Source organism: Sphaeramia orbicularis, chromosome 8, assembly GCF_902148855.1.
Source record: "Sphaeramia orbicularis chromosome 8, fSphaOr1.1, whole genome shotgun sequence".
Lineage (NCBI taxonomy): Eukaryota > Metazoa > Chordata > Actinopteri > Kurtiformes > Apogonidae > Sphaeramia > Sphaeramia orbicularis.
This window is the reverse complement of record NC_043964.1, coordinates 30,466,339-30,492,908: the sequence shown is the minus strand read 5'-3', so window position 1 is coordinate 30,492,908 and position 26,570 is coordinate 30,466,339. Positions and strand designations below refer to the sequence as shown.

General features: G+C 38.8%; 2 protein-coding genes across 4 annotated transcripts; both read right to left on the bottom strand.

Annotated features, from left to right (window-relative positions):
- Positions 1-300: 300 nt before the first annotated feature.
- On the bottom strand, positions 301-26,570 carry samd9l (sterile alpha motif domain containing 9 like). 3 transcript variants are annotated; one of them, XM_030140556.1, is made up of 3 exons: positions 26,423-26,560; positions 5,781-5,842; positions 301-5,512 (listed from the first exon to the last, which is right to left on the bottom strand). In XM_030140556.1, the coding sequence occupies exons 2-3, from the start codon at positions 5,782-5,784 to the stop codon at positions 900-902; spliced, it is 4,617 nt and encodes a 1,538-aa protein (XP_029996416.1). In that variant the 5' UTR covers positions 5,785-5,842; positions 26,423-26,560; the 3' UTR covers positions 301-899. The 3 variants fall into 3 exon arrangements, with proteins under 3 accessions (XP_029996416.1, XP_029996414.1, XP_029996417.1); XM_030140554.1 differs by lacking the exon at positions 26,423-26,560 and adding an exon at positions 10,306-10,446; XM_030140557.1 differs by lacking the exons at positions 301-5,512; positions 5,781-5,842 and adding exons at positions 17,774-22,373; positions 22,667-22,728 and having other exon boundaries at positions 26,423-26,570.
- LOC115423641 (uncharacterized) lies at positions 12,283-17,506 on the bottom strand. Its single transcript, XM_030140560.1, has 7 exons — positions 17,085-17,506; positions 16,699-16,859; positions 16,132-16,297; positions 15,942-15,998; positions 14,286-14,409; positions 13,670-13,737; positions 12,283-13,579 (listed from the first exon to the last, which is right to left on the bottom strand). The coding sequence occupies exons 1-7, from the start codon at positions 17,475-17,477 to the stop codon at positions 13,103-13,105; spliced, it is 1,446 nt and encodes a 481-aa protein (XP_029996420.1). The 5' UTR covers positions 17,478-17,506; the 3' UTR covers positions 12,283-13,102.

Sequence of the window (26,570 nt, the reverse complement as noted above, 5' to 3'; positions counted from 1 at the left end):
CTAATGAAAGGTCTATATTTAAAATGAAAAGATGTAGATGTATAGATATACTTTATTAATCCTGAGGGAAATTCAAGTAGACATTTAACAAACCTTAGGAGTAACCTTGGCATGCCCTTATATATCCTGTGACAAATTACAAATGAAAATTGTATGTTTGTAAATACATGTACGAGCTATTTTACATACACAGCTGTTAATAGATCAACCACAGACTTAAATGAACTTTATAGTCAGCTCATTGTTCTAAAATAGAATTCTTAAGTGTGATTTATTTATTGACAAATGACTGCTCAAAACTGTGATAATAAAAATCTTTAATGCATCTTGATGTATGACATTTGAATACATTTCCTTAAAACAGTGAAAACACACGTAAATTATTACATATTTTCGATCATTATTTGCTGCATTGCATTTGACATTTTGTCATATCTGACAAAATACATACAATTCAGGATAAGCCTGGAATCCTTACAAATCATAAAAATACAAAACTGGTAAATGTTACAAAAAATGACATAGATACAAACATAACTGAATACTACAAAAGTTTTAAACAGCACTTAAAAATATGTATAGGAGAAATACTGAATTTAGTTTGTCATTATCTATACATAAAAACTGGTTTGTAGTGTTATGTAGTTTTAGTTGTATTTTGAAAAACCTATACAAATGTATAAATAAGCATAACATGTGAAAATGTAAATACCAAACGATCTTGGGGAAAAATGGTATGTGTTTAAATTTTTCCAGCTCTTTAACTTTGAACCACTACTCTGAAGGTTTGTGTCTTCTGGATGGATCTCTCCACTTTATTTTATGGTTTTAATACTGTAAGGATTAGATTTCTACACGACACACAGCTCTCTGTGACAACGTCATTGGTCAAAGATAAACTATTTTTTCACAGTGATGTTGTAGGCAACAGGGCCTCTGAAGGTAAAGCCCAGGTAGAAGGTGATGTTTTCATTACTGTGGGGTACTGAAGGTACAAAAAGAGGAGGGATACTGAACTTCTTTTTCTGTGGCCCCTCAAGATACACTTGTCCATCTTTGGTCCATCCCGAAACACACTTCAGCATCTTGGCAATCTCAGGCATTTTGAATGCTTCTGCGCTGAACCATTTCATCCGTTTCTCAGTGACAGATAACCACTTTTTGACCCCTTCAAATTTTCTCTTGAGGACAAATTTATCCAATCCACTGCCACTGCCAAGAAAGAAGTGGGTGTAAATCCTTCTCTTTCGCTGAGGAATGTCCTTCATCTTGGTCTGGTACCATTTTTTCAGGTGGTCAACAGCTGACTGGATGATTTCAAATTTGGCTTCCTTCTCATAATCTGTGTCATGATCTTCTGGCCAAAACAGCAAGGTAAGCAGGAACAGGGCACTTGGAAGACATTTCCTTTTATCAGCTGGGAACTGTTGACAGAGTGCCTGTAGGTCCTTCAGAGAGGCTACCTTTTTCGACTGTGGTGAAAGGCAGTTCAGAGCAATATGGGTGATTATGTAATTAACAATATCCCTTTGACGAAAGTTGGCCTTTATTGGATTGCTAGGGTACAGAGAAAGGATGTCCTCCAGAAGACATTCTGCATCCTTCTGTTCTGATAGCTTGTAGAGGGTGGATATTACATTGCCCCCACCAAGATGATAAATAATCATGCGTTTTTGGAAGGGTGTTAAACTGACAGGGATTGACTGCCCCTGTTGTAGAAGTGGGCCTGGTGCACTGAAGTACTGGCCATACTCGCTAGATTTTTTAGCCAACCATTTCAATGGATGTTTTATCTTCTCTTCAGTGCCTGCACAGGTCTCTTCATCTTCACCAATGTCTGTCTGGAAGTAACTAAGGTCTTCTGAAATCCATTCCAGTGCATCTTGCATTGTCTTGTGAAGTTCTTTCAAACGACTGTGAAATGGTTCCCAGGGTTCTTTAACTTCGTCAGGAATGTAATCTGTTACCAGATACTTCATACATTCTGCATGGCCATTGGTTTTGTTTGAAAACACTTCCAATGATGAAATCAGCTTAAACAAGCTGGATCCGACCTCAACTTCAGAAAAAAACCCTGAGCTATTTGCATTTTCCATATCTGCTTCAGCTGCTTTCTCACATTCATGAAAACATTCCAGAGCTTTCAGTGCAGTACCTACAGCATCAGCTGTATTTTTGGCTGTCTTTGGGATACCGCGCTTGTTAATAGATTTGCATTGTGCTTGGAACCATTTTCGGTACACTTGTCCCTTTGTGTCTAATATGTATGAGTTGTTGGGCTGCTGTTTAGCTGCTGTATCTGCCCACTGTTTGGCCTCTTCAAACTTCTCATGATGATAGAGAAGACGAGCAAGTTGTTGTGCAAAGAAAGGATCTCTATGAAAATGTTCAAAAGCTTCTTTGAGTAAGTCAATTGCTTTCTTGGGGTTTTTCTCATTGTTACACACATGCTCAATCAGAGGAGAGAACAAAGTATCACATTCATCCCCTTTGCTTATTCGGGATCGGCTGATAAAAAGTGCTCTCAAGAATGAGTGATATTCCTGCCTTCCGAATCTGTGATCAAAAAGCACAGTTTCACAGAGCAAATTCATTGCCAAACTGCTCTGTGTCTCTTGTTCTCTCAGAAGTTGTTGGAGAATCTCCTTTGCAACAAGTGGATGGATGATTCTGATTGATCTTATCTGTGTCTTGTCATCTCTAAGGTGGAGGAACACCAGCTTAGCCTGGTCACTGAGTGAACTCTCAAACTCATGCTGGCGAAACCTTTCCATGTGAACAGTTAAAGCGAGCAGAGCTTCGCAGTGGGACTGAGAGATGAAAGATTTCTGAACATAAGTGTTCAGCAATGCAACGTAGTGAATGAGGCGAGTGACGGTGGACTGATGGTCAATGCCTTCAAGCAGATGTTCCACAAACTGTCGAACATATTTCTCATCAAAACCTTTGCTCATCAATACAAAGGTCAGAATGAACTGAGGCTGATATTGTCCCTCAAGCACCTGTAGTTTTCCAGCAAACTTTCGTTTTTCTTGAGGAGACAGTTTGTGTGTGACGGCCACATGCTGCAGTGGAGACTCTTTGCATCTTGTTTCTGGATCATTGGATCTTCTGCAACTCAACAAAATGAAACACAATGTTTCATACTGGATTTTCTTGATGTTAAGGGCAACTTCTAATTCATGCCTCAGATCATCGAGATATTCTTTGTCAGTGTCTTCGATGAGAAGCAGCACAGGCAGACACTTGTGTGGATCTTTTTCTTCATATTCTCGAAGTCTGACTGCATGTTCTGCAATAATATCAACAGGGTAAGATGGCTTCATAACCGCACATCTTAGACTCTTTCTATTGTTCCACAGTACTTGTCTTGCCACGGTGCTTCCACCACTTCCAGGATGATGGTAGATATTGATACAGTTCACTGGCATCTGATCTGTGTTGCATGTCAATGTACCAGCAAGAAATTTGGAAACTTCATGATAAGCATCTCTTTCAATTACATCTCCAACATATTTGTGCTCTGCAAGCCACAAATTCAACCAGGTCAATCTCCCCCCACGGTAGAACTGGCTTTCAATGTTTGCCTTCTCCTCATTGATGAAGACTTCACTTGTTTCATCACAATGATCAACAGTAAGAATTTCCAAGGAATACATCTCTTCCTCATCTTTTGTTTCAAGAAGACATGTCCCTTTCACAAAGACTGGCAAGTATTTTCTAGAAGATGATTTTACTGGTTGTACCTGCAGCAGAGTTGCATTAATGTGACTCATTTTCATCCCAACAACACTTGAATTGTTTACAATTTCTTTTCCACATGAACCCTCTGCAAAGCTTTGCCATTTCTGGAAGTGTGTCTTTGATTCACAGATGCAAATGATGTCTTCATGACCTTCCATGTCAGTGAAAAATTCAAAAAAGGTGTGCAAGAGTGGTTTCTCCACTGGTGATGTAAGAAGAAAAATGACCTGAAAGGCTCCTTTTGGCAAGATCTGCTTACAGATCGAAGACACAGCTTCCCTCAGGAAGGTCATTTTGTGTCTGACCCAAGTCATTTCATCACATGTATCTTCATTTCCTTCATAGTCACTTCGGCCATTACAAAAAATCCAGCTGGTCTGCTCAAACAGTTTCAGTTGGCTCACAAATTCTTCGATGCTTGTGCTGCTGGATATCCTGTAGCTCTGCAGAAAATGCTTATTTGCAGCATGATGTTGAAGATATCTGCTGCAAAGACCTGAAACATTTGAGTCTGGATCAAAATCAAAAACACAGAATATGTTCATGTTAAGCAGCCATTCAATGTTGCAAAGGTCAGTGGGTTTGAATTTGTTTGCGACGAGAATAAACCATTTGTCCTTTTCAATACATTTCTTCCCTCCAGTCATTAGCATTGTGAGTTTCCTTCCAAGGTCTGGGGAAATTTCTGGAGCACGATGGATCTGACTTTTCTCAGCTTCTTCTCTTTGAGCATCCCGATCTTTGACTCGATGGTAAAAGTCATTCAGGTCTTTGTCAAGTACTGGCTCTGTTTTTGACCCAACCCTTCGGAAAGTAGTTTCTTTTTCCAATTCTATCTTGTTAGTTGTTTCTTTGAAGTTGGGTAGACGGACTGCATACACCTTGCCTTTAACAATACTTATTAGAGGCACAACATCGACCTCTATCACAAACCTCTTCTCTGGAGTATTTCGATCCATCACTTCAACAAACCTTGGTGGTCTAACACACTGGCGTACATGTTCACCGTCAGCGGAGAAACTCTTTTCAAGGTTGTTCAAAGCATCTACATAGATATCTTTGTCTTTCACAGGGACACCTATTATCTCACCGTGCACATATCCAGGATCTTCCTTGCTGTCCATCACACCAAAATGAATTGTGCCATTTGATCTGATATTCATACAACCAGTAGCAAATTTTAGAACCTCTTTGGCAAATTTTGCTTTGAGTTTTGTGTCATCCAATGTAACAGCCACAGCGAGGGACTTGAATTCATGCAATGGAGATATCAGATTATAGGCTCCAGATTCAGGTTGTAGGACTCTGTGCTTTATGTATAGGAAATCAATATCATCTTGATCAAATGGCCGTGGTTTGCACTCATCTTTTGAAGTCAACCCACAAGGTTCATGAGCAGTAGGTCTCACTTCTTGATCTGTCTCATGACTCTGTGTTGGAGGATCTTGACTGTTGGGAGGGGGTGATTTCTGTTCAGTATTTTTCTGCTGCAACTCTTTTTTGTTGCCACTAGTTGGCTTTTTCTTTCCCTGGGACTTTGACTGAGAGTTAACAAGCTCATCTCTCTTTTGAATCACCATATGAGCAGGCCCAGATTTCATGCAAATCTTTGTCCTTAAAAAGTCTTCATTTAGTGAGAGAAGAATATGTCCATCAACTTCTTCCTCATACAGTTTATTTATGTACTGCTCCTTCACTCCAATAGTTCTGAGCCATGTGCTTACTTGAGATTCGGTCCAGGTGTTGAGAGGCTGCTCAAGTTGATCAGCTGTGTTTAATGAAATAGCAAAAATTACATTACATTATTTGTTAATACACTTTAAGCATTTTTTAAGTGTGCACTGCAGCATTCTAAGTTAAAGCACAGCAGTAAAAAAACAGTAAAATAGTATAGATAAAGTACAACAAAAACTATATATTGTATGCACTATGTGTGTGTACTGAACATCACTGGTAACCATGTTAAAATGTCTGTTTTACTAAACCAAATGCTGACTTGTTTTTATCTATTTTATGACAAATTAAAGTCCACTTACCCATGCTGTCCTGTTTATGTTACATGAGGCACTTCGCTCTGGGACTGACAATCACTGTCCCTCTGTTAAAGAAAAAAAAAAGTTTCATTCATTTTCTGTAATCCTTTATGCATGTTTGGGTCCACCTTGAACAGATTGCCAATTCACTGCAGGTGTGATGTAAAGACAAAAAAACACTCTCATTCACATTCACAGAAGAATTTTTAGTGGGACCAGTTAACCTGTTATGGTGCATGTCTGGAACAACCAGTGGAGCTATTATTTACTGAATAACACTTATGTGGCTCCCTAACAGGCACCTCTGCTGTAATTATGTTTAACATTTCACACAAACAAGAGGGTTAGAGGATTCTATCATGAAGGTTACCGGTACTTAATTACAATATCCTGCATAACTTAGCTGATATTAGCATTAAGTGTATTGAATTACCCGGTCTGACAGACAGGGGCGTGCACAGGATTATAGAGGGACAGGGGCTCAAAGTCAAAAAAGGGCAGTATGTGTGCGCCAAATTTTTTTCAGGCCTTAATAACACACTATGTGGCTTAATGTAAAATGAATAAAGTAGCCATAGATGACAATAACAACATAGTAGTGTATATTGTGTAGCTGTGAGTGATTCAATTGCTGTTTCTCTTGTGTCAACAAATTATTGTCAAAATGTATCATTATACTGAGGTTTGGAGGACACGCGATTCAGCTGCAATTCTTTTTTTCTTTTTTTTTTTTTAATTTAACTTTTTATGAGCAATGTAAGAACATACAAAGGAGCATAAATCAGCTGCAATTCTAAAAAGCAATAAAACATTGGCTTACTATCAGGCTATGTATTGTTGAAGATAAAGATTGTAACACATGAACATTCAACTATGAAACATTGAACACTGACAAAAATATAGAAATAAATCCTAGAAAAACAGTCCTGTTTAGTCTGTGCAGAAAGCCTGCATGGCTACAGGACTGCAGTCAACATGTTGATCTCAATGATTTGTTGTTGATCTACATAGTCTGAGACCTGAGATTAGCTACACAATAAACTAGAACAATTTTGCGACTCCCCAAAACCGAGACATAACTTCCAAACTCGTAAGCTAATGCTAATATGATATTTTTCCCAAGGTGCACATTAACACAGCTTTCATTTAAAAAAAATAGTACAGGCTGCACATAAAATAGTCCTACTGTGACTGCTGTTTGAGTTTCCTGTTCCTACTGTAGAAACATTCACAGTAGCAAAGGCACAACAAACTCTAGAAACAAATGTAAATTGTCAGTAAAATCAAGCCGAGTGAATGATTCTGTTTCCGCTGTGATTCAATACATTCAAGTAATGTTGGGGGGGGGGGGGGTTGATAAGCCACAAAGGTTGAAGTCAATCCACTCTCCCGTCTCATCTGTGCAGTAACTACACAGTGGAGATGTGACCACGGCTTGTACTTCTCTTGCTCTCTCTCTCTCTCTCTCTCTCTCTGGACAAGCGTGTGAGCATGCAGCATGGGGAAGCCCCGCCCCTCAGTGAGAGACAGCGGACAGAGAAGCGGCATCAGACTCAACACACATCCAATACCATGACGCGCTATTACAAGGAAATGTGTACGGTAGATAACCGTGGTGTTTTTATACAGCTGTTTTCTTTTACATTCTTATACAGAACCGGAATTTATTTACTTTTTAAAAGTAAAAAGGGCACTTTTTCTACGAGGCAAAAAGGGCAGGGGCTCAAGCCCCCTTTGGGCCCTATGTGTGCACGTGCCTGCTGACAGATATTCTGCTAATTAGCTCATGTAAAACATTTTAATACATTTCACAACTTTGATGGACATCCTACACATACTTAAACATAACTGTATGTTTTAACATTTATCACATAAACAAAATTACTTGATGGCATTACCATTATATTGTTAATTGATATGGTCAGCGTTTTTAGTAGGTTTTGTTTTCACCACTTGTTCTTCTCCAACTCAACCCTCCTCATCCACATATGGGCATTTGTTTCCAAAAAAACATGTCAGTGGCCACGTTGAGCATCTCAAGGCCAACACAACTCAATGGTTGACATCTCTGATGGTTTTGTTCACTATTTTTATACAGTCAGACTGAGCTCATGAAATCATGTTCTATGTCACGCCAGTTCTTATGGCATTTGGCATGCTATACATACGCATTTTCTACTTTTTGCATGTTATTCAACGACATGTGATTGCTTGGCAATTTACAACAAAATCTCCAGTTCACATAACCCTAAGCCTCAGTGTGTGGTATTTGACATGGCGTGAACATACACATGGAAAGCTTATAATGCAAACAGATAACATCCCAATTAAAAGTGGTGTATATATTTACAGGAGTCATGATATCACGTTGTACAATCAATAGTCTCACCTTCCCCTATGGTGGTTGCTGAAAATGCAAAAGGCAGTGTTTGGTTTGTGTGTTCTAGGCTTTTTGGTTAGAAGGATATTGAGGTCCAAAACAGAAAAAAAAGACATGACAGAAAAAACACGTCAGTACAACATTGTAAACTACTGCTCCCATTGATGGGATAATCACTGCACAGTAGTTTAACTCATGTGACCACAGTGGTTTTAAGTTTGGAATAGATCCAGTGAGGCCTTGTCTGCATTTGTATTGTTGTGTTTATACTTAGTCTCCCTGGGATGTAGTCCAGAATGGACTAGTTTAAGTGACGTGAATTCAGCTGATATGAGGCAACACTTTGTTTTCTGAAGTGTTGTGCATGCTATTTTGTTTGTTGGGCTCTTGTATGCCATATTTAACTCAAATATGACTCACTCTCCTCATGTCATCAGTCTGAGAGAATGGAGAACCCTATTTATGATGTATTGAAACAAATGAAATGGGAAATACTTGGTTTCATCTTGAAGAGGAGAGAAGATGGTGTAGATGAGATGTTTGCTAATCAACAGAGGAGAGGAAACACAGCACATGAACATGAACTCAACATAAACTTAAGCAGTGAGTACTGCATCTGAACCCTGCACATCCCCAGGCAGGCACTGTGTATTATTATGTTATTTCTATGGGTATTTGGCTTAATCAAAACTGCATACTGATGGTAAAGTCTGGCAGAGGTGTCTTGAGGTCTTAGTAGGTCTCATTTCTCTCTCGTGTCCCCTCTTACCCCGAGCAGTGCTGATAAAAATAGTAACTGGTGCTGAAACTGCTCTATAGCGCCCCCAGTAGAGTTTTATAGTTTATGAGGAAGGGTGAGATAAGAATTAGCTGGGTAAGCATTTTAACACAGGACAAAAAGAAACATGTGATATCAAGAGGATAAACAAGGGAGCTTAAGAAAAACTTACTATGCTGTGAAGCTGTATAATGTCACCCTATAATACAGTGTGTGAACTCATAAAAGTGTCTAAAAATATAGTCCTCTGTATATCATGTAAAATACATGATTTGTATTTAATGTTGTGTTAAAATATAATGAACATAACACCATAATCCATGATTTTTTCATCCTGCATGGACAGAAGAGAAATAAGGGTCACTTATGGTACAGTGTGTTGATGAGTGTTACATTACATTTAGAAAGTGATGGTTTTTCACCAGTTTGACCCCTGCATGTAGTAATTAATAAAATAAGACTACAGTTTGCCAAGGCTATGCACATGCAAAAACACTTTTAAGTGCTTTAGAAATATGAAATACAAGTGACCACACTGTAAAAAAAAAAAAAAAAAAAAAAAAAAAAAAAAAAAAATATATATATATATATATATATATATATATATATATATATATATATATATATATATATCATCTGGCACAGAAATGCTTAGAGGTGTGGCTCCAGTCCTTATCTACACTAACACTGGTGGAGTTAGAACATGTGTTAGGGATTACAGAAATTCTGAAAATTCTACAATATGATCATATATTGTATGAGACAAGATCCAAAATTGACACTTCCACCTCAATGATTTTTCTCCTTCTGAATCTAATATAGTGTGAATGAACACTGTAGTTCATATTAATATGTCTAACATGACTTTTCACTGGTACATACTGACAGTCATGATCATTCGTGAGCATTTCAGAGGCGCGCGTGAACACTTCCTGTGTGATGTAGTTAACCATGTAACTGAATATATTTTATTAAAAATAAAGAGTTCACAACTAGAACATTTTGTCAGTGTAATTTTCATTGATTTATAAATTGGAATTTGAAGTGATAACGTATGACATATATAATGTACATTAAAACTATTAACATGGTTAAAACTGAAAATATTTTATTGAAAAATCGAACATAAAAATAAAGACTCGTGAGAAATTAACAAAACTCTTCAATAAAGGGAGGAGAAAACACTGCCTTCGACATACTCACGAATACTCCTTTATCATAGGCTTAGACGACGACCGAAAACGAATTTCAGTCTCGGTTTTGTTTAGAAAAAACTCACTTTTTTTCGACGCAGAAAATCACGGGCCTGACATCAGATCAGTCTGCGTTTAAGAACCATATAACACATCAGCGAAAACAGCACGTCTCACCTTGTGTAAAACCCACAGGACATCCACAGCACGTCCTCCCTCTGGTTTTGGTAGACTGATTCCAAATAGTTTTAATCTTCAATCGAGTTCTTCTATCAGAGCTGCATCTCCGACTGCTGCACGAACCGTCTGAGCCCACAGTTTCACTTTACCAGGAAATGGAACTGATCGCAGATCCGTCAAATGGACACCCCCACTCATATACAGGGTAACAGCTGCCCCTTGAATCTAACACTGAAATGCCCCCACCCCAGGAGAACTAGTCTGCAACCCTGTTAGAAAGTGATCTGTGTGCAAATATAATGACAATGTGCAACAAATTTACATTTTATAATTTTATGCATTATGATAATTTGTATTTTACTGTTGGAAGATGCTGGAAAAATGCAACTAAATGTGAGTGTCAGTGTGTGTGTGTGTGTGTGTGTGTGTGTGTGTGTGTGTGTGTGTGTGTGGGGAGGGGGGGTATAGTGCATTTGACAGCATGTAATTAAACCATAGCAAAATGCGAAAAGTACAGTACAAGTCCCCACCCTAAACAAAAATGTAAAAGCCTGTTTTGTGTGCTTCCCTTGTCTAAATCTAAAATAAAAGCAGAGTCCAGATCATGAACTGCAGGTAAACAGTACTGTTCTGCATCCCCTTTTATACCAACTCACTGTCCCTTTGGCCTTCTAACTTGTACTTCCTCTGACATAATCCTCATTTTACACCAACAGGTTTGTGTAATTTCCCCATCATTACATCCCAGGCATGTCCAGACAGTACCGTCACTGTCTGACAACTTATTTTGTTGTTGAATGTCTTGACATATTTACAGTCACAGAAAAAATTAATAGACCATCAAAAGTCATCAAAAAAAATGGTTATGCAATCAAGTACTGTGTGTATCATGTGACGAAAACAGACCGAAAAGAAAACATGGAATGCCTACAAGCACTGTTTTTGACAGTACAACGCCATAGCTTTTGATGAAGTGATAGCTAGCCATAGCTTGAACTAAAGTGATTTTGGTTATTATCAAGAAAACTGTGGAAAATGGCTACATATCAGCTCTTAAATTAAACTCTTATGAGCTATTTTTTGTTGTTATCATTGTATTTGTCCAAACAAATGTACCTTTAGTTGTACCAGGCATTAAAACGAACAAGACACTGAAGAAAACAAGGAGTGGTCCAATAATTTTTTTCCACGACTGTATATTTCATTTTACTTTGCTATTTCTCTTGTGAGATTGCATCATGATTTTATGCTATTATGACATTATAATAAAAAGTATACAACGAAGTATCACTACCACCAACAGATTAATATGTTTGAGCTGGTTACACATTATTTAACCCTAACTGATGCAGTGAGGAGCTTCACATTTCTTAAACAATCACCAGTTTGGCACAGCATAAATTTTACACAATGTAAGGATCCACTGGGTTTATCAGGCTTGTAAAGGAGTAGTTCAAGGACCATGAGACAGATTCCAGACCTAAACCCCCTGAGAATCATTGGAACATTCCGGAGAAGACTTGACAGCAGCGGTCTGAAACTCAAACCATCAATACAAGATCTTGGGCAAAAATTAAGACTGGATAGAAACTAATTATTGTGATATTGCGTTAATGAAGCCACTGCAAAGTGTCATGTAAGCAAAGCCAAAGGGAGGGTCTAAACAACTATAGTTGGAGACTGTTTTGACCAGGCAGTGGATCCATACATGCTTGTCTGTATACTGTTATATATCTAGAGTATTAGACCCCAGTAACCCTTGCTGGCAGTAGAACTCCAGCTTCAACCTGACAAAGGTGAAAATATTTTTATAGCAGACACAGTCCAGAGGTCTTCATCCCTGGCTGGATATGAACTGCTTGGAGTGAGTGTTAATTATTTAAAAGTGTTTTGATTGAAGTATTAGTTTCCTTTAGACTCAGAATATTCACATTTAACCCATTATCCAGAATACAGACCAATGAGCACACATAATCAAGTATAAAAATATTAGAATTTAATGTGCAAGTCATTAACTTCATTAACTTTGACACCCTTTAAAAGTTACACAGAAGCATTTTGCATCATGACCTCATCTCTTATTTGACAACATAATCATGAGGAATCAATTACCTACTGTATTCAGATGCCAACGTGAACAATCTTTGGAACAGTCCACTCTTATCGAGTCACTTGATTGACAAAAGAGAAGCAGTCTAGCAGCATTAACTGGAATCGATCACATTTAGCATAGTCAATTTAAACGATCTGTACCCACACAGCATAGTGATATCTTTAAAAAAAAAAAAAAAAGGCACCGTAGCTACATTTAAACATTTATCATCAATGATCCAAATTTTGAATCAGTCTATACAAAAATATACATACAGTATCTGTGCAGTGAACAAGTTCACCAAGAAATACAACATTGCACAATAAAACCAACCCCCCCAAAATAACAACATCCACATGTTTCCTACAATAAAGGCCAGGCACTTTTGGGATAAACACTATGTTTGGACATTATAAAATAAAATAAAATATTCACTTTTCACAGTCCAGCTACAATATAATGTCCAACAAAATCTTGTTGGTTATGTGACTTTTCAAGGCAGAAACAGACCTGGACGGTTCTGCAGGGAAACGTTTACCAGAAGAGCAGAAGGCACTTGGTTCAGGGTGCAGCTGCCATGCCTTTGGTGGATCTCAGGCACTGCAGGCCTGGTCCTCACCAGCACTGCAACTGTCCCTTTGGTGTCCATGCTTTAAGGCAATGCCCCCCCGTCTGTGCTGGGTCCACTAACTGTGGTCTGGTTCAGACTGGATCATTGTCCAGTGCAGGAGCATCTGACAGTGAGTGACTGGATTCTTTTTGCCCGACAGGAACTGCAGATGATTCTGAGACATTAGTCTGACTGTGCAAGTCTTCTGGCTTTATTGTCTGAACTGGAAAATCAGGTGATGAAGGGAGTAACACTTCAGCAGGTGCTGTGGAGACCTGCACCTCTTGTGATGACTGTCCAGGTTGTGGTGATGTGTTTGTTGGGTGTTGTGTGCATGGTTCATCCTGTCTTTGTGACCCACAGTGTGTGAGCTGGGCCTGTGTTTTTGTAAGCTGCGATGAAGTGGAATAGTAAGGCAGGAAAGGCCTCTCAGGCGCACAGGTCCGCATGGCCAGGTAGGTGTGCATGAGGAGGTGAGGGAAGCGGGATGTGAAGTAAGACACAAAGTCATCAGGGATGGAGCCTAGAGTCTCCTGGACCTCAGCAGGCAACTCTCTGTAATGGTGTTTCTATTGAACGAAAGACAATTATCAGTCAGACGGAACAAACCTGTTCCAATTCATACAAGGGGGGAATATAGCCTAACATGACACCCTTACCTTGTTTCTCATTGCACGCAGCAGGTCTCGAACTGACCCACCTTTATAGGAGCGGAATTTCCGTAGATCTGCCAGAGAAAGTGAAAGAAACTGATGGATTAAACAATCTCAGACCATTTAGAGTTATTTAGATAGAGAATGTTAAGGGAATGCGGCACAGCTGATACACCTGCCTCCACTACCTACTGTGCTTTCAATAAATGGAGTTTGCATCAAAGAGACTGATCAACAAACATCAAATGAAAAAATATCCACTTCTTTTGACTCCACCTACAACCTCTTTATATCATATTTAGACTATTAAACAACTAGCACCAAAAGCTGTATGTGTAAAAAATGGCTACATGTGAGTCACTCAGTCTCGTCATCAGTAAAAACAAAGCAAAGTCTCCAGTGAGCACAATTCAGGAAACTGTGATGTGCAAAAATGCAGACAGGAAGCTGCAGACTTGCTCAGCCATTGACTATTATTCTGTGGTAACAGGAATGGCAAACACACTGAGCACCTACGACGGCATGTGAGCTTGTTTCACAGAAAGCAAAGTCTGCAGCAACAGAAAAAAATATGGAAATGTGAAGCAGAAGACCTGTTGGAGTCTAAGAGGAAGCGTCGTACCTGTCTGCAGTGGTACTGTGATGTGTTCTCTCCAATCACCCTTGACAACAGCCCTTCCCCCTCTTTCCAGTTGTCTCACGACTGGTCCGTCCAGCGGTTCCTTTTCAATTCTGTCACTGACATTCTGCAAACAACCCAAAAACCGATGTTCAGCCAACACCCTATCACCTGAGCACACCCATTTTGCAGTGAGCTGGTCTGACTGGTGATTCAAGATACCATTTGATTTTTCACATAGCAGATTAATTAGGTTCAACAGATTTTACTTGGGTTGTAACAATAAAGGGAAGGTCTTAATTCTTCACAAGTATTTCAAATTGCTCATAATTTTATTAAACAAAAGAAAGACAAGCAGACTATACAGAAGGATTTACTAAATCATGTACTAAGCCTGGATGCACTTCTCTTCATTTTACTTCTTGGGTTGTGGCTTATTTTGACCTGGTCTTAACTGATTTATCATTTATGTATTTATTGTCCCTTGTATAATATCATGTTTTTAATCATGCTTTAATAGGTGAAGTTACCTTGGGCTTATTCCAGATGGATTTGTCAAGTTTCCTCTCCATATAGATCTTTAAAGGGGTCATATTTTGCTAAACGCACTTTTAGTAGTCTTTGGTACATTTATTTGTGTATTTGGACCCTAATAGTTCCAAAAGTTTGAATTTGAACCCTCCAGATGCTGCAAAGCTATCTTTACATTCATTTTGGCAAAAATAAAGTGGATTTCTACAACCTGTTTTAATTCCTGCTTAAATTGTTACATCTATAACTAGTTATGTCACGACATTTGCACATATGCTGACTGAATTGATCTCCTTGAATGCTTTTAAATCCAAACTCAAAGTGATAGAGAATAACTCAATGACTTGCACTTGTTTTTCGTAGTTTGACTTGTCCTGTAAATTATTGTATGTTGTAACTGTATGATGTAACAATGTGTATTTCATGCTGCCACTTTGCCAGGACTCCCTTGGAAAAGAGGTTCTTAATCTCAATGGGATCTTTTTCCTGGTTAAATAAAGGTTAAATAAAATTTTAAAAAATAAAATCTAAGGTCAAGACTTCCAACGAACGACAACAACGAACAGTACGCCATAATTATTTATCAGCAGCATCAGTTGTAGTCCATACTGAAAATATGTCCAAACTTCGAGCCAATTCCCTAAAATGTTCAGTTATTGGTTGCATTAACAAACACAAGTGGCTGAACAGGACAGAGCAGCACAGTCAACAACCTGGAGGGGGTGGGGCATGAAGTGGCTCATTTGCTTTTAAAGGGCCAGTGCTCAAAACGACCTTTCTGGTGTCATTAGTCAGATATAGGGTTGACGATGGACCTGTAGAGTTTAATTAATGAATAATTCAGACCCAAGCAGAGCATTTACAGTTTATGTAGACCACAGGGAAATGTTTTAAAATGCATAATTGCATTTAAACAAAGCTAAATATCACTCTTTTAAGGCTTTGATCTGAATTTGTGACATACCTTGAGATAATCAGGTATTATAACTGGTGCTATATGAATCAAATTGAATTGAACTGAATTGACTCACACTCTGTAGAAATTCACAAAGAACAGAAATAGCACTAGTATAGTGTGTGTGTGTGTGTATGTGTGTGTGTGTGTGGTGTGTTAAATGGACAATTTACCAACTGCATTGCTGTTAAGCAGGAAAACTCCATGTGCAAAGCCATCCTCCTCTTGAACTATGTAGAACGGGTGGGAGCCATAGAGATTAGCATCAGCCTATAGACAGAAATTATTTGGCTATAGAATGAATATAGAATTTCTAGATGGCACAGTAAATACAGAAAACGGTATTAACATTCGTACACTTACATGAGGGGCCATGTCTCTGTTCCAGAGAGTCAGAGAAGTCCAGTTAAGGTCCAGACGGAGGGAGGTGTAATGCTCTCCAAGCCCAGACACAAAAGTGGAGGCCAGTGCGGTGGACAGCTGCAGGTACTGGTCAGCAAACAGCAGAGGAGAAACTGTAGTGTTCACACTGGACAGACAAAAGGAAGAAAACACACATAACGTGACTGAATATATCTTCATATAGGGTGAGTCACATGGTCGTTTTAAGCCTGTTTACACAAAATATATTGATCAAATAAAACAACATTTATCACACAGAATGTTAAGTGAAATAAATGAGTATTGAAAATATAAAAAGGAGTTGAGTAGTCTAAATGAGAGTGAAATTCATTGCTCACATGGACAGGTATAACACATTACAGACATAAAAACAGAAAATGAAAAACTTCTTGAACTGTATGGAGGAGTGACAAAAAACAATGACCACATGCCAAACAAACATGATCAAACAGGCTGCTGAAATGGAAATACTAGGACTGAAAAAAATGTACATTAAATAATTCATAAAAACATAGGAGAAATACTCACATTACTCTTCCATTGGATTTTCGCCATACAATAAACCCAAATGGGTCAGGGTGGAATTCAGTGTGATAGAAAGTGTCCTGGGAATCAGTTTTTCCGTGAGCACCTGAATGAGGTTCACCTGGAAGCTGTACTTCATACCATGGATATGACGGGTCCTTTACCTGAAAGATAAAAAAGTTCAATTAAACTTTTTATTCTTTTGTTGTGACAAATGAATAAAACTTTTTTCTTACTGTTTTTTATTCAGGTTACTATTTATTTTTACTGGTCTTTTTAGATGTAGGCTATGTTGTTTTTCTCTTCATCCAAGTTAAGGATAGCTCTCTCAGTTTTATTGCATATATACAATGACATTCATTCATTCATGTATGTAAAGTATTACTCACAGTCAGGTGTAAACAGCCTGCAGAATCTTCTATGACTTCTAGGTGGAGAGTGGAGATGTCTTTGGGCAGATAGGAGGGTTTGGCACGGGTCAGAGTGGACGCCTGTCCTCTCCTGGTGGGACTGAGGGGACCCATGATGTAACCAGGGTACAAATGAAGATAGAAGCACCAAGGTGGTCCTGCAGTGTCAGGCAGAGGGGCACAGCAGCAGCCTCTGTCTTCGCACTCTTTTTGGCTGAGAACTCCATCTCTTGCACAGTCAAAGTGGTTCTCTGGTGCCATAGTACATTTATCATAAGTAGAAGATTGATTGGAGTTATTTGGGTGTGGACACAATCTTTTTCCTGCATTGTTTTGTGCTGCATAATGAACAAGTCTGTCATAAGTTAACATGTTCTCTGGCTTAGCGTGGACTGACCTAAGCAGTCTGACCTGGCCGATGCCTAAATATGTCAAAGCTAAGTAATGTAAAAATAATACAATAAAACAAAACACCTATAGTATGCACAGCATACAATAATTTATCGCACAGCAATATTAAAAAATGTATATGTTTAGTATACATGTATACGTTTAGATTTTGGCTCTTAAACTTTGAACCGCTACTCTGAAGGTTTGTGTCTTCTGGATGGATCTCTACACCTTATGTTATGGTTTTAATACTGTAAGGATTAGATTTCTACATGACACGCAGCTCTCTGTGACAACATCATTGGTCAAAGATGAACTATTTTTTCACAGTAATGTTGTAGGCAACAGGGCCTCTGTCCGTAAAGCCTAGGTAGAAGGTGATGTTTTCATTACTGTGGGGTACTGAAGGTACATAAAGAGGAAGGATATTTAACTTCTTTTTCCGTGGCCCCTCAAGATACACTTGTCCATCTTTGGTCCATCCCGAAACACACTTCAGTATCTCAGGCATTTTGAATGCTTCTGCACTGAAGCATTCAAATTTTCTCCTGAGGATAAATTTATCCAATCCACTGCCACTGCCAAGAAAGAAGTGGGTGTAAATCCTTCTCTTTTCCTGAGGAATGTCCTTCATCTTGGTCTGGTACCATTTTTTCAGGTGGTCAACAGCTGACTGGATGATTTCAAATTTGGCTTCCTTCTCATTATCTGTGTCATGATCTTCTGGCCAAAACAGCAAGGTAAGCAGGGACAGGACACTTGGATGACATTTCTTTTTATCAGTTGGGAACTGTTGACAGAGTGCCTGTAGGTCCTTCAGAGAGGCTACCTTTTCTGACTGTGGTGAAAGGCAGTTCAAAGCGATGTGGGTGATTATGTAATTAACGATATCCCTTTGATGAAATTTGGCCTTTATTGGATTGCTAGGGTAGAGAGAAAGGATGTTCTCCAGAAGACATTCTGCATCCTTCTGTTCCGTTAGCTTGTCGAGGGTGGATATTACATTGCCCCCATCAAGACGATAAATAATCATGCGTTTTTGGAAGGGTGTTAAACTGGCAGGGATTGACTGCCCCTGTTGTAGAAGTGGACTTGATGCAGTGAAGTACTTGCCAGATGCACTAAATTTTTTGGCCAGCCATTTCCATGAATGGTTTATCTTCTCTTCAGTGCCTGCAGAGGTCCCTTCATCCTCATCAATGTCTGTCTGGTAGTAACTGAAATCTCCTGAAATCCATTCCAGTGCACCTTGCATTGTCTTGTATAGTTCTTTCAAAGGACCGTGAAATGGTTCCCATGGTTCTTTAACTCCGCCAGGAATGTAATCTGTTACCAGGTACTTCATAAATTCCGCATGGCCATTAGTTTTGTTAGAAAACACTTCCAATGATGAAATCAGCGTAAGCAACCTGGATCCGACCTCAACGTCAGAAAAAAACCATGAGCTGTTTGGATTTTCCATATCTGCTTCAGCTGCTTTCTCACATTCATGAAAACATTCCAGAGCTTTCAGTGCAGTACCTACTGCATCAGCTGTATTTTCGGCTGTCTTTGGGATATCACCATCGATAACAGATTTGCATTTTGCTTGGAAACATTTTCGGTACACCTGTCCCTTTGTGTCTAATATGTATGAGTTGTTGGGCTGCTGTTTAGCTGCTGTATCTGCCCACGGTTTGGCCTCTTCAAACTTCTTATGATGATAGAGAAGACGAGCAAGTTGTTGTGCACAGAAAGGATCTCTATCAAAACGTTCAAAGGCTTCTTTGAATAAGTCAAGTGCTTTCTTTGGGTTTTTCTCATTTTTACACACATGCTCAATCAGAGGAGAGAACAAAGTATCACATTCATCCCCTTTGCTTATTCGGGATCGGCTGATAAAAAGTGCTCTCAAGAATGAGAGATATTCCTCCCTTCCAAATGTGTGATCAAAAAGCACAGTTTCACAGAGCAAATTCATTGCCAAACTGCTCTGAGTCTCTTGTTCTCTCAGAAGTTGTTGGAGAATCTCCTTTGCAACAAGTGGATGGATGATTCTGATTGATCTGATCTGTGTCTTGTCATCTCTAAGGTGGAGGAACAAAAGCTTAGCCTGGTCACTGAGTGATCTCTCAAACTCATGCTGGCGAAACCTTTCCATGTGAACAGTTAAAGCAAGCAGAGCTTCGCAGTGGGACTGAGAGATGAAAGATTTCTGAACATAAGTGTTCAGCAATGCAACGTAGTGAATGAGGCGAGTGACGGTGGACTGATGGTCAATGCCTTCAAGCAGATGTTTCACAAACTGTCGAACATACTTCTCATCAAAACCTCTGCTCATCAATACAAGGTTCAGAATGAACTCAGGCTGATATTGTTCCTTAAGCACCTGTAGTTTTCCAGTGAACTTTCTTTTTTCTTGAGGAGACAGTTTGTGTGTGACGGCCACATTCTGCAGTGGAAACTCTTTGCATCTTGTTTCTGGATCATTGGATCTTCTGCAACTCAACAAAATGAAACACAGTGTTTCATACTGGATTTTCTTGATGTTAAGGGCAACTTCCAATGCATGCCTCAGATCATCGAGATATTCTTTGTCAGTGTCTTCGATGAGAAGCAGCACAGGCAGACACTTGTGTGGATCTTTTTCTTCATATTCTCGAAGTCTGACTGCATGTTCTGCAATAATATCAACAGGGTAAGATGGCTTCCGAACCGCACACCTTAGACTCTTTCTTTTGTTCCACAGCACTTGTCTTCCCACGGTGCTTCCACCACTTCCAGGATGATGGTAGATAGTTATACAGTTCACTGGCATCTGATCTGTGTCGTATGTCAATGTATCAGTAAGAACTTTGGAAACGTCATGATAAGCATCCCTTTCAATTACATCTCCGATATATTTGTGTTCTGCAAGCCACAAATTCAACCAGGACAATCTCCCCCCATGATCGAACTGGCTTTCAATGTTTGCCTTCTCCTCATTGATGAAGACTTCACTTGTTTCATCACAATGATCAACAGTAAGAATTTCCAAGGAATACATCTCTTCCTCATCTTTTGTTTCAAGAAGACATGTCCCTTTCACAAAGACTGGCAAGTATTTTCTAGAAGATGATTTTACTGGTTGTACCTGCAGCAGAGTTGCATTAATGTGACTCATTTTCATCCCAACAACACTTGAATTGTTTACAATTTCTTTTCCACATAAGCCCTCTGCAAAGCTTTGCCATTTCTGGAAGTGTGTCTTTGATTCACAGATGCAAATGATGTCTTCATGACCTTCCATGTCAGTGAAAAATTCAGAAAAGGTGTGCAAGAGTGGTTTCTCCACTGGTGATGTAAGAAGAAAAATGACCTGGTAGGCTCCTTTTGGCAAGATCTGCTTACAGATCGAAGACACAGCTTCCCTCAGGAAGGTCATTTTGTGTCTGACCCAAGTCATTTCATCACATGTATCTTCACTTCCATCATAGTCACTTCGGCCATTACAAAAAATCCAGCTGGTCTGCTCAAACAGTTTCAGTTGGCTCACAAATTCTTTGATGCTCGTATTCCTAGATATCCTGTAGCTCTGCAGAAAATGCTTATTTGCAGCATGATGTTGAAGATATCTGCTGCAAAGACCTGAAACGTTCGAGTCTGGATCAAACTCAAAAACACAGAATACATTCATGTTAAGCAGCCATTCAATGTTGCAAAGGTCAGTGGGTTTAAATTTGTTTGTGACGAGAATGAACCATTTGTCCTTTTCAATACATTTCTTCCCTCCAGTCATTAGCATTGTGAGTTTCCTTCCAAGGTCTGGGGAAATTTCTGGAGCACGATGGATCTGACTTTTCTCAGCTTCTTCTCTTTGAGCATCCCGATCTTTGACTCGATGGTAAAAGTCATTCAGGTCTTTGTCAAGTACTGGCTCTGTTTTTGACCCAACCCTTCGGAAAATAGTTTCTTTTTCCAATTCTATCTTGTTAGTTGTTTCTTTGAAGTTGGGTAGACGGACTGCATACACCTTGCCTTTAACAATACTTATTAGAGGCACAACATCGACCTCTATCACAAACCTCTTCTCTGGAGTATTTCGATCCATCACTTCAACAAACCTTGGTGGTCTAACACACTGGCGTACATGTTCACCGTCAGCGGAGAAACTCTTTTCAAGGTTGTTCAAAGCATCTACATAGATATCTTTGTCTTTCACAGGGACACCTATTATCTCACCGTGCACATATCCAGGATCTTCCTTGCTGTCCATCACACCAAAATGAATTGTGCCATTTGATCTGATATTCATACAACCAGTAGCAAATTTTAGAACCTCTTTGGCAAATTTTGCTTTGAGTTTTGTGTCATCCAATGTAACAGCCACAGCGAGGGACTTGAATTCATGCAATGGAGATATCAGATTATAGGCTCCAGATTCAGGTTGTAGGACTCTGTGCTTTATGTATAGGAAATCAATATCATCTTGATCAAATGGCCGTGGTTTGCACTCATCTTTTGAAGTCAACCCACAAGGTTCATGAGCAGTAGGTCTCACTTCTTGATCTGTCTCATGACTCTGTGTTGGAGGATCTTGACTGTTGGGAGGGGGTGATTTCTGTTCAGTATTTTTCTGCTGCAACTCTTTTTTGTTGCCACTAGTTGGCTTTTTCTTTCCCTGGGACTTTGACTGAGAGTTAACAAGCTCATCTCTCTTTTGAATCACCATATGAGCAGGCCCAGATTTCATGCAAATCTTTGTCCTTAAAAAGTCTTCATTTAGTGAGAGAAGAATATGTCCATCAACTTCTTCCTCATTGAGTTTATTTATGTACTGCTCCTTCACTCCAATAGTTCTGAGCCATGCGCTTACTTGAGATTCGGTCCAGGTTTTGAGAGGCTGCTCAAGTTCATCAGCTGTGTTCAAAGAAAAGGCAAAAATATTGTGAATTTAAGTGAAATGATCACAGAATTACATAATTTGTTAACACACTTGAAGCATTTTTTAAGTGTGCACTGCAGCATTCTAATTTGAAGCACTGCAGTAAAAAACAGTAAAATAGTATAGACAAAGTACAACAGATACTATATACTGTATGCACTACGCGTATGTACTGAACATCACTGGTAATCATGTTAAAATGTCTGTTTTACTAAACTAAATGCTGACCTGTTTTTATCTATTTTATGACAAATTAAAGCTCACTTACCCATGCTGTTCTGTTTTTGTTACATGAGGCACTTCGCTCTGGGACTGACAATCACTGTCCCTCTGTAAAAGAAAAAAAAACTTTCGTTCATTTTCTGTAATCCTTTATGCATGTTTGCACCTTGAGCAGATCACCAATTCACTGCAGGGCTGATGTAAAGACAAAAAAAAAAAACCTCTCACATTCACATAAGAATTTTTAGTGGGACCAGTTAACCTGTTTTGGTGCATGATTGGAACAACCAGTGGAGCTATTATTTATTATCTAACAGGCACCTCTGCTGTAATTATGTTTAACATTTCACACAAAACAAGAGGGTTAGAGGATTCTATCATGAAGGTTACTAGTACTTAAAGCTGTGGATGACTTTAGTCACCAATTTTTCATCAAATCTGTAAAACCTGAGTCATAGCCTAAGTATCACGAATCCGTATGTCTTTCTGTGATTACGCACCTGAATCTCTTCCCTCACGGTGAATAATTTCAATGTGTACTCCACCATAAATATTGCATGTGTTTACAAACAGAGCCGGTAGGTCACTAGGGCATTTTCAGAAATTTGTCGTGACATGCATTGTGTGAAGCAGAGTTCCATGCAACCACAGTAGCAGCAACAACAAACATGTCGACCAAGCGAAAATGGGTGCGTGGAACTCTGCTTCCCACAATGCACATTGCGACAAATTTCCAAAAATGCCCGAGTGACCTACTGGCTCTGTTTGTAAACACATGCAATGTTTATGATGAAGTACACTTTGAAATTGTTCACTTAGATTCAGGTGCGTAATCACAGATAGACTCACAGATTCATGATACTTAGGCTATGACTTGGGTTTTATGGATTTGATGAAAAATTGGTGGCAAAAGTCATACACAGTGGTAATTACAATATCCTGCAAAACTTAGCTGATATTAACATTAAGTATATTGAATTACATGGTCTGACAGATATTCTGCTAATTAGCCTAGCTCATGTAAAACATTTTAAAACATTTCACAACTTTGACAGACATACTACACATACTTAAACATAACTGTATGTTTTAACACCGCACAGTAGTTTCACTCATGTGACCACAGTGGTTTTAGGTTTGAAACAGAGCCAGTGAGGCCTTGTCTGCATTTGTATTGTTGTGTTTATACTTAGTCTCCCTGGGATCTAGTCCAGAATGGACTAGTTTAAGTAATGTGAATTCAGCTGATATGAGGCAACACTTTTTCTGAAGTACTGTGCATGTTATTTTGTTTAATGAACTGTTGTATGCCACATTTAATTCAAATATGACTCACTGTCCTCATGTCATCAGTCTGAGAGAATGGAGAATCCTATTTATGACATATTGAAACAAATGAAATATTTGGTTTCACCTTGAATTCAAATTTAAAGATTTTTGCTCAATAGCTTCCAGGTCATGTGACCTGTGTACTCCAAAGATAAGGAGGATACCCGTCAAATATAGAACGTTAAACTGCCGGTGTCCTGTCGAGCCACCCTACGTGTCGAGTTGAGCTACCTAGTGCTACTGAGCATGCGCATGCCCCTAAGCGTTTGCACAGTTTAAATGCCCATCGATTTGTGCTACCCCAGGCAGAAGTGAGTCATATTTTGTACGTATTTTTCTTTTATTGTGCCTTTTGAGCAGTAAGCATGGAAGCAATTATGTGCACGAAAGATAGACGTAGAATATTGATGTTAGATGATAATAGCGTAAGGAAGTTCTCATTGTATTATATAGGGTATATTATATAGGTTAATGGCGTTTAGATTATTGTTTAAGTTAGTTCAACAGATGCCAATAGTGGTAGCCTACCATTTTAACTTACTAAATCCATGTTAACAATTCCTGTAAGTAATTACATGTGCACGAAGGATAGACATAGAATATTGAAGTGAGATGATAATAACGCAAATAATGGTGTTTCTATAGTAGGAGCTTTATTTAACCCTGTCATTCATGAATTATGAGAACCTTATTCCCGATTTTTTTTCCTGAGTGTTTTTATTCCTCTTTAGGCATAAAAAAACAATGCAATTGAATTTTTTAAAAAAATAAACCTGTTTTTTATGAAGGTAGATTTGTTTCTTTATTGCTTCAACTAAAAAATAAATTTCAATGAAAAAAGTGTTTGAATGCAAAAAAAAAACAAACAATAAAATAACTATCCAAAAAATTGCATTTGGACACTTTTTTTCTTTGACTGAAGTGAATTTTTTTTTTTTATTGATTTTTTTTTTTTTTTAAATGGAAAAAAAAAAATATATATATATATACATATATATATATATATATATATATATATATATATATATATATATATAGAGAGAGAGAGAGAGAGAGAGAGACATATATATATATATATTTTTTTTTTTTTGTTTATTTGTTTGTTTGTTTGTTTTTTTGTTAAAGCAATAAAGAAACAAATCGACCTTCATAATTTTCTGTGGAGTTCCAAAAATGTCCACTCCGCTGGACACCATGTGTTTAATTTTTGGATATTGGAAAGTGAAAAAAAATCAAAATTAAAACATTTTTAATGCAGCTAATTTGATGTTTTCTCACATTTTATCATATGCACAATTTTTTATTAGCAATTGATTTACACTCAAACATATTACTGCAGATTAGGTTTATCAAGAATAGCAAAGTTACACTAATGGTATGAATGTCAGTGTATGGGATGGTGCAAAAGTGTCCACTGTGTTGGCTGATCTGGAACTAAAACAACAAAACCCATGAATATATTAGAGAACAGATGTAGAATAGCTGTCCACTGTAGTGACCAATATGCATGAAAGGGTTAATAGAAGTTATAAGCCTGTATAAATATGTTACCTGTAGTGGAAGCTTTATTTGATACAAGTTATAAGCCTGTCGAAATGAGCTTCCTCTACCCATACTCAGATGAATAAGTAAATACTGGTGTTTTTCTACAGTCGAAGCATTATTTCATTTTCAAATAGGCGTGTCGAAACGTAAGGTGGCATGTTCTGACGGGTTAGCGTCAATCGTTAGACGTCGCTGTCGGTATAAGCTACTGGTAGCTTCCTTCGACGGAGCAGCTCAACTCGGGCGTAAAGCTTGAGCGGAGAGTCGGTGGATCTGAATATCGAACGTCAAACTGTCTTCACCTGCAGCTGTTCAGCAGAAGCGGCGGAGAAGGCAATGGCGAGAAGCAGCCCGGACCTGGCACTTTACTAACCCAATTCTATCTATCCTCCAGGAGGCATCCAGCCTCCCCTCCTACCGCTGGAATAGCTAACCCCCTATTCTAACTATCTTCGTCGCCGGTGGCACTAAACAGCCACGAACGACACCCAGCTTTTTCCCTACAGCGCCACGACACTAGCTTCTCGCTTGCTGCAAACCACCTGCCTTTTACATCATCCCACAAACCCAGAGTGTCTCCCTCCGGTTCTCACAGACAGCTGTTCACAACCCCACACCTGCTCCTACCCACTCAGCAGCTCAACTTTAGTCCCATCACAATATTTTATTGAAAAATCGAACAGATAAAAAAGACTCATGTGAGAAATTAGCATAACTCTTCAACAAAGGGAAGAGAAAACACTGCCTTCGGAATACTCATGAATACTCTTTCATCATCGGCTTACACGACGACCGAAAACGAATTTCAGTCTCGGTTTTGTTTCGAAAAAACTCACTTTTCTCGACGCAGAAAATAATGGGCCTGACATCACATCAGCCTGCGTTGAAGAACTACATAACACATCAGCGAAAACACCACATGTCTCACCTTGTGTAAAACCCCACAGGACATCCACAGCACGTCCTTCTCTGGTTTTGGTAGACTGATTCCAAATAGTTTTAATCTTTAATCCAGTTCTTCTATCACAGCTGGATCTCCGACTGCTGCACGACCCGCCGGAGCCCACAGTCACCCA

Coding starts and splice junctions, on each gene's coding strand:
- LOC115423641 (XM_030140560.1), bottom strand. CDS start 17,477: ATGTTAACTTATGACAGACTTGTTCATTATGCAGCACAAAACAATGCA. Junction 16,860..17,084: donor CAGGCTGTTTACACCTGACT/GTGAGTAATACT, acceptor TTTATCTTTCAG/GTAAAGGACCCGTCATATCC. Junction 14,410..15,941: donor GCTTAACAGCAATGCAGTTG/GTAAATTGTCCA, acceptor GGTTGTTTGCAG/AATGTCAGTGACAGAATTGA.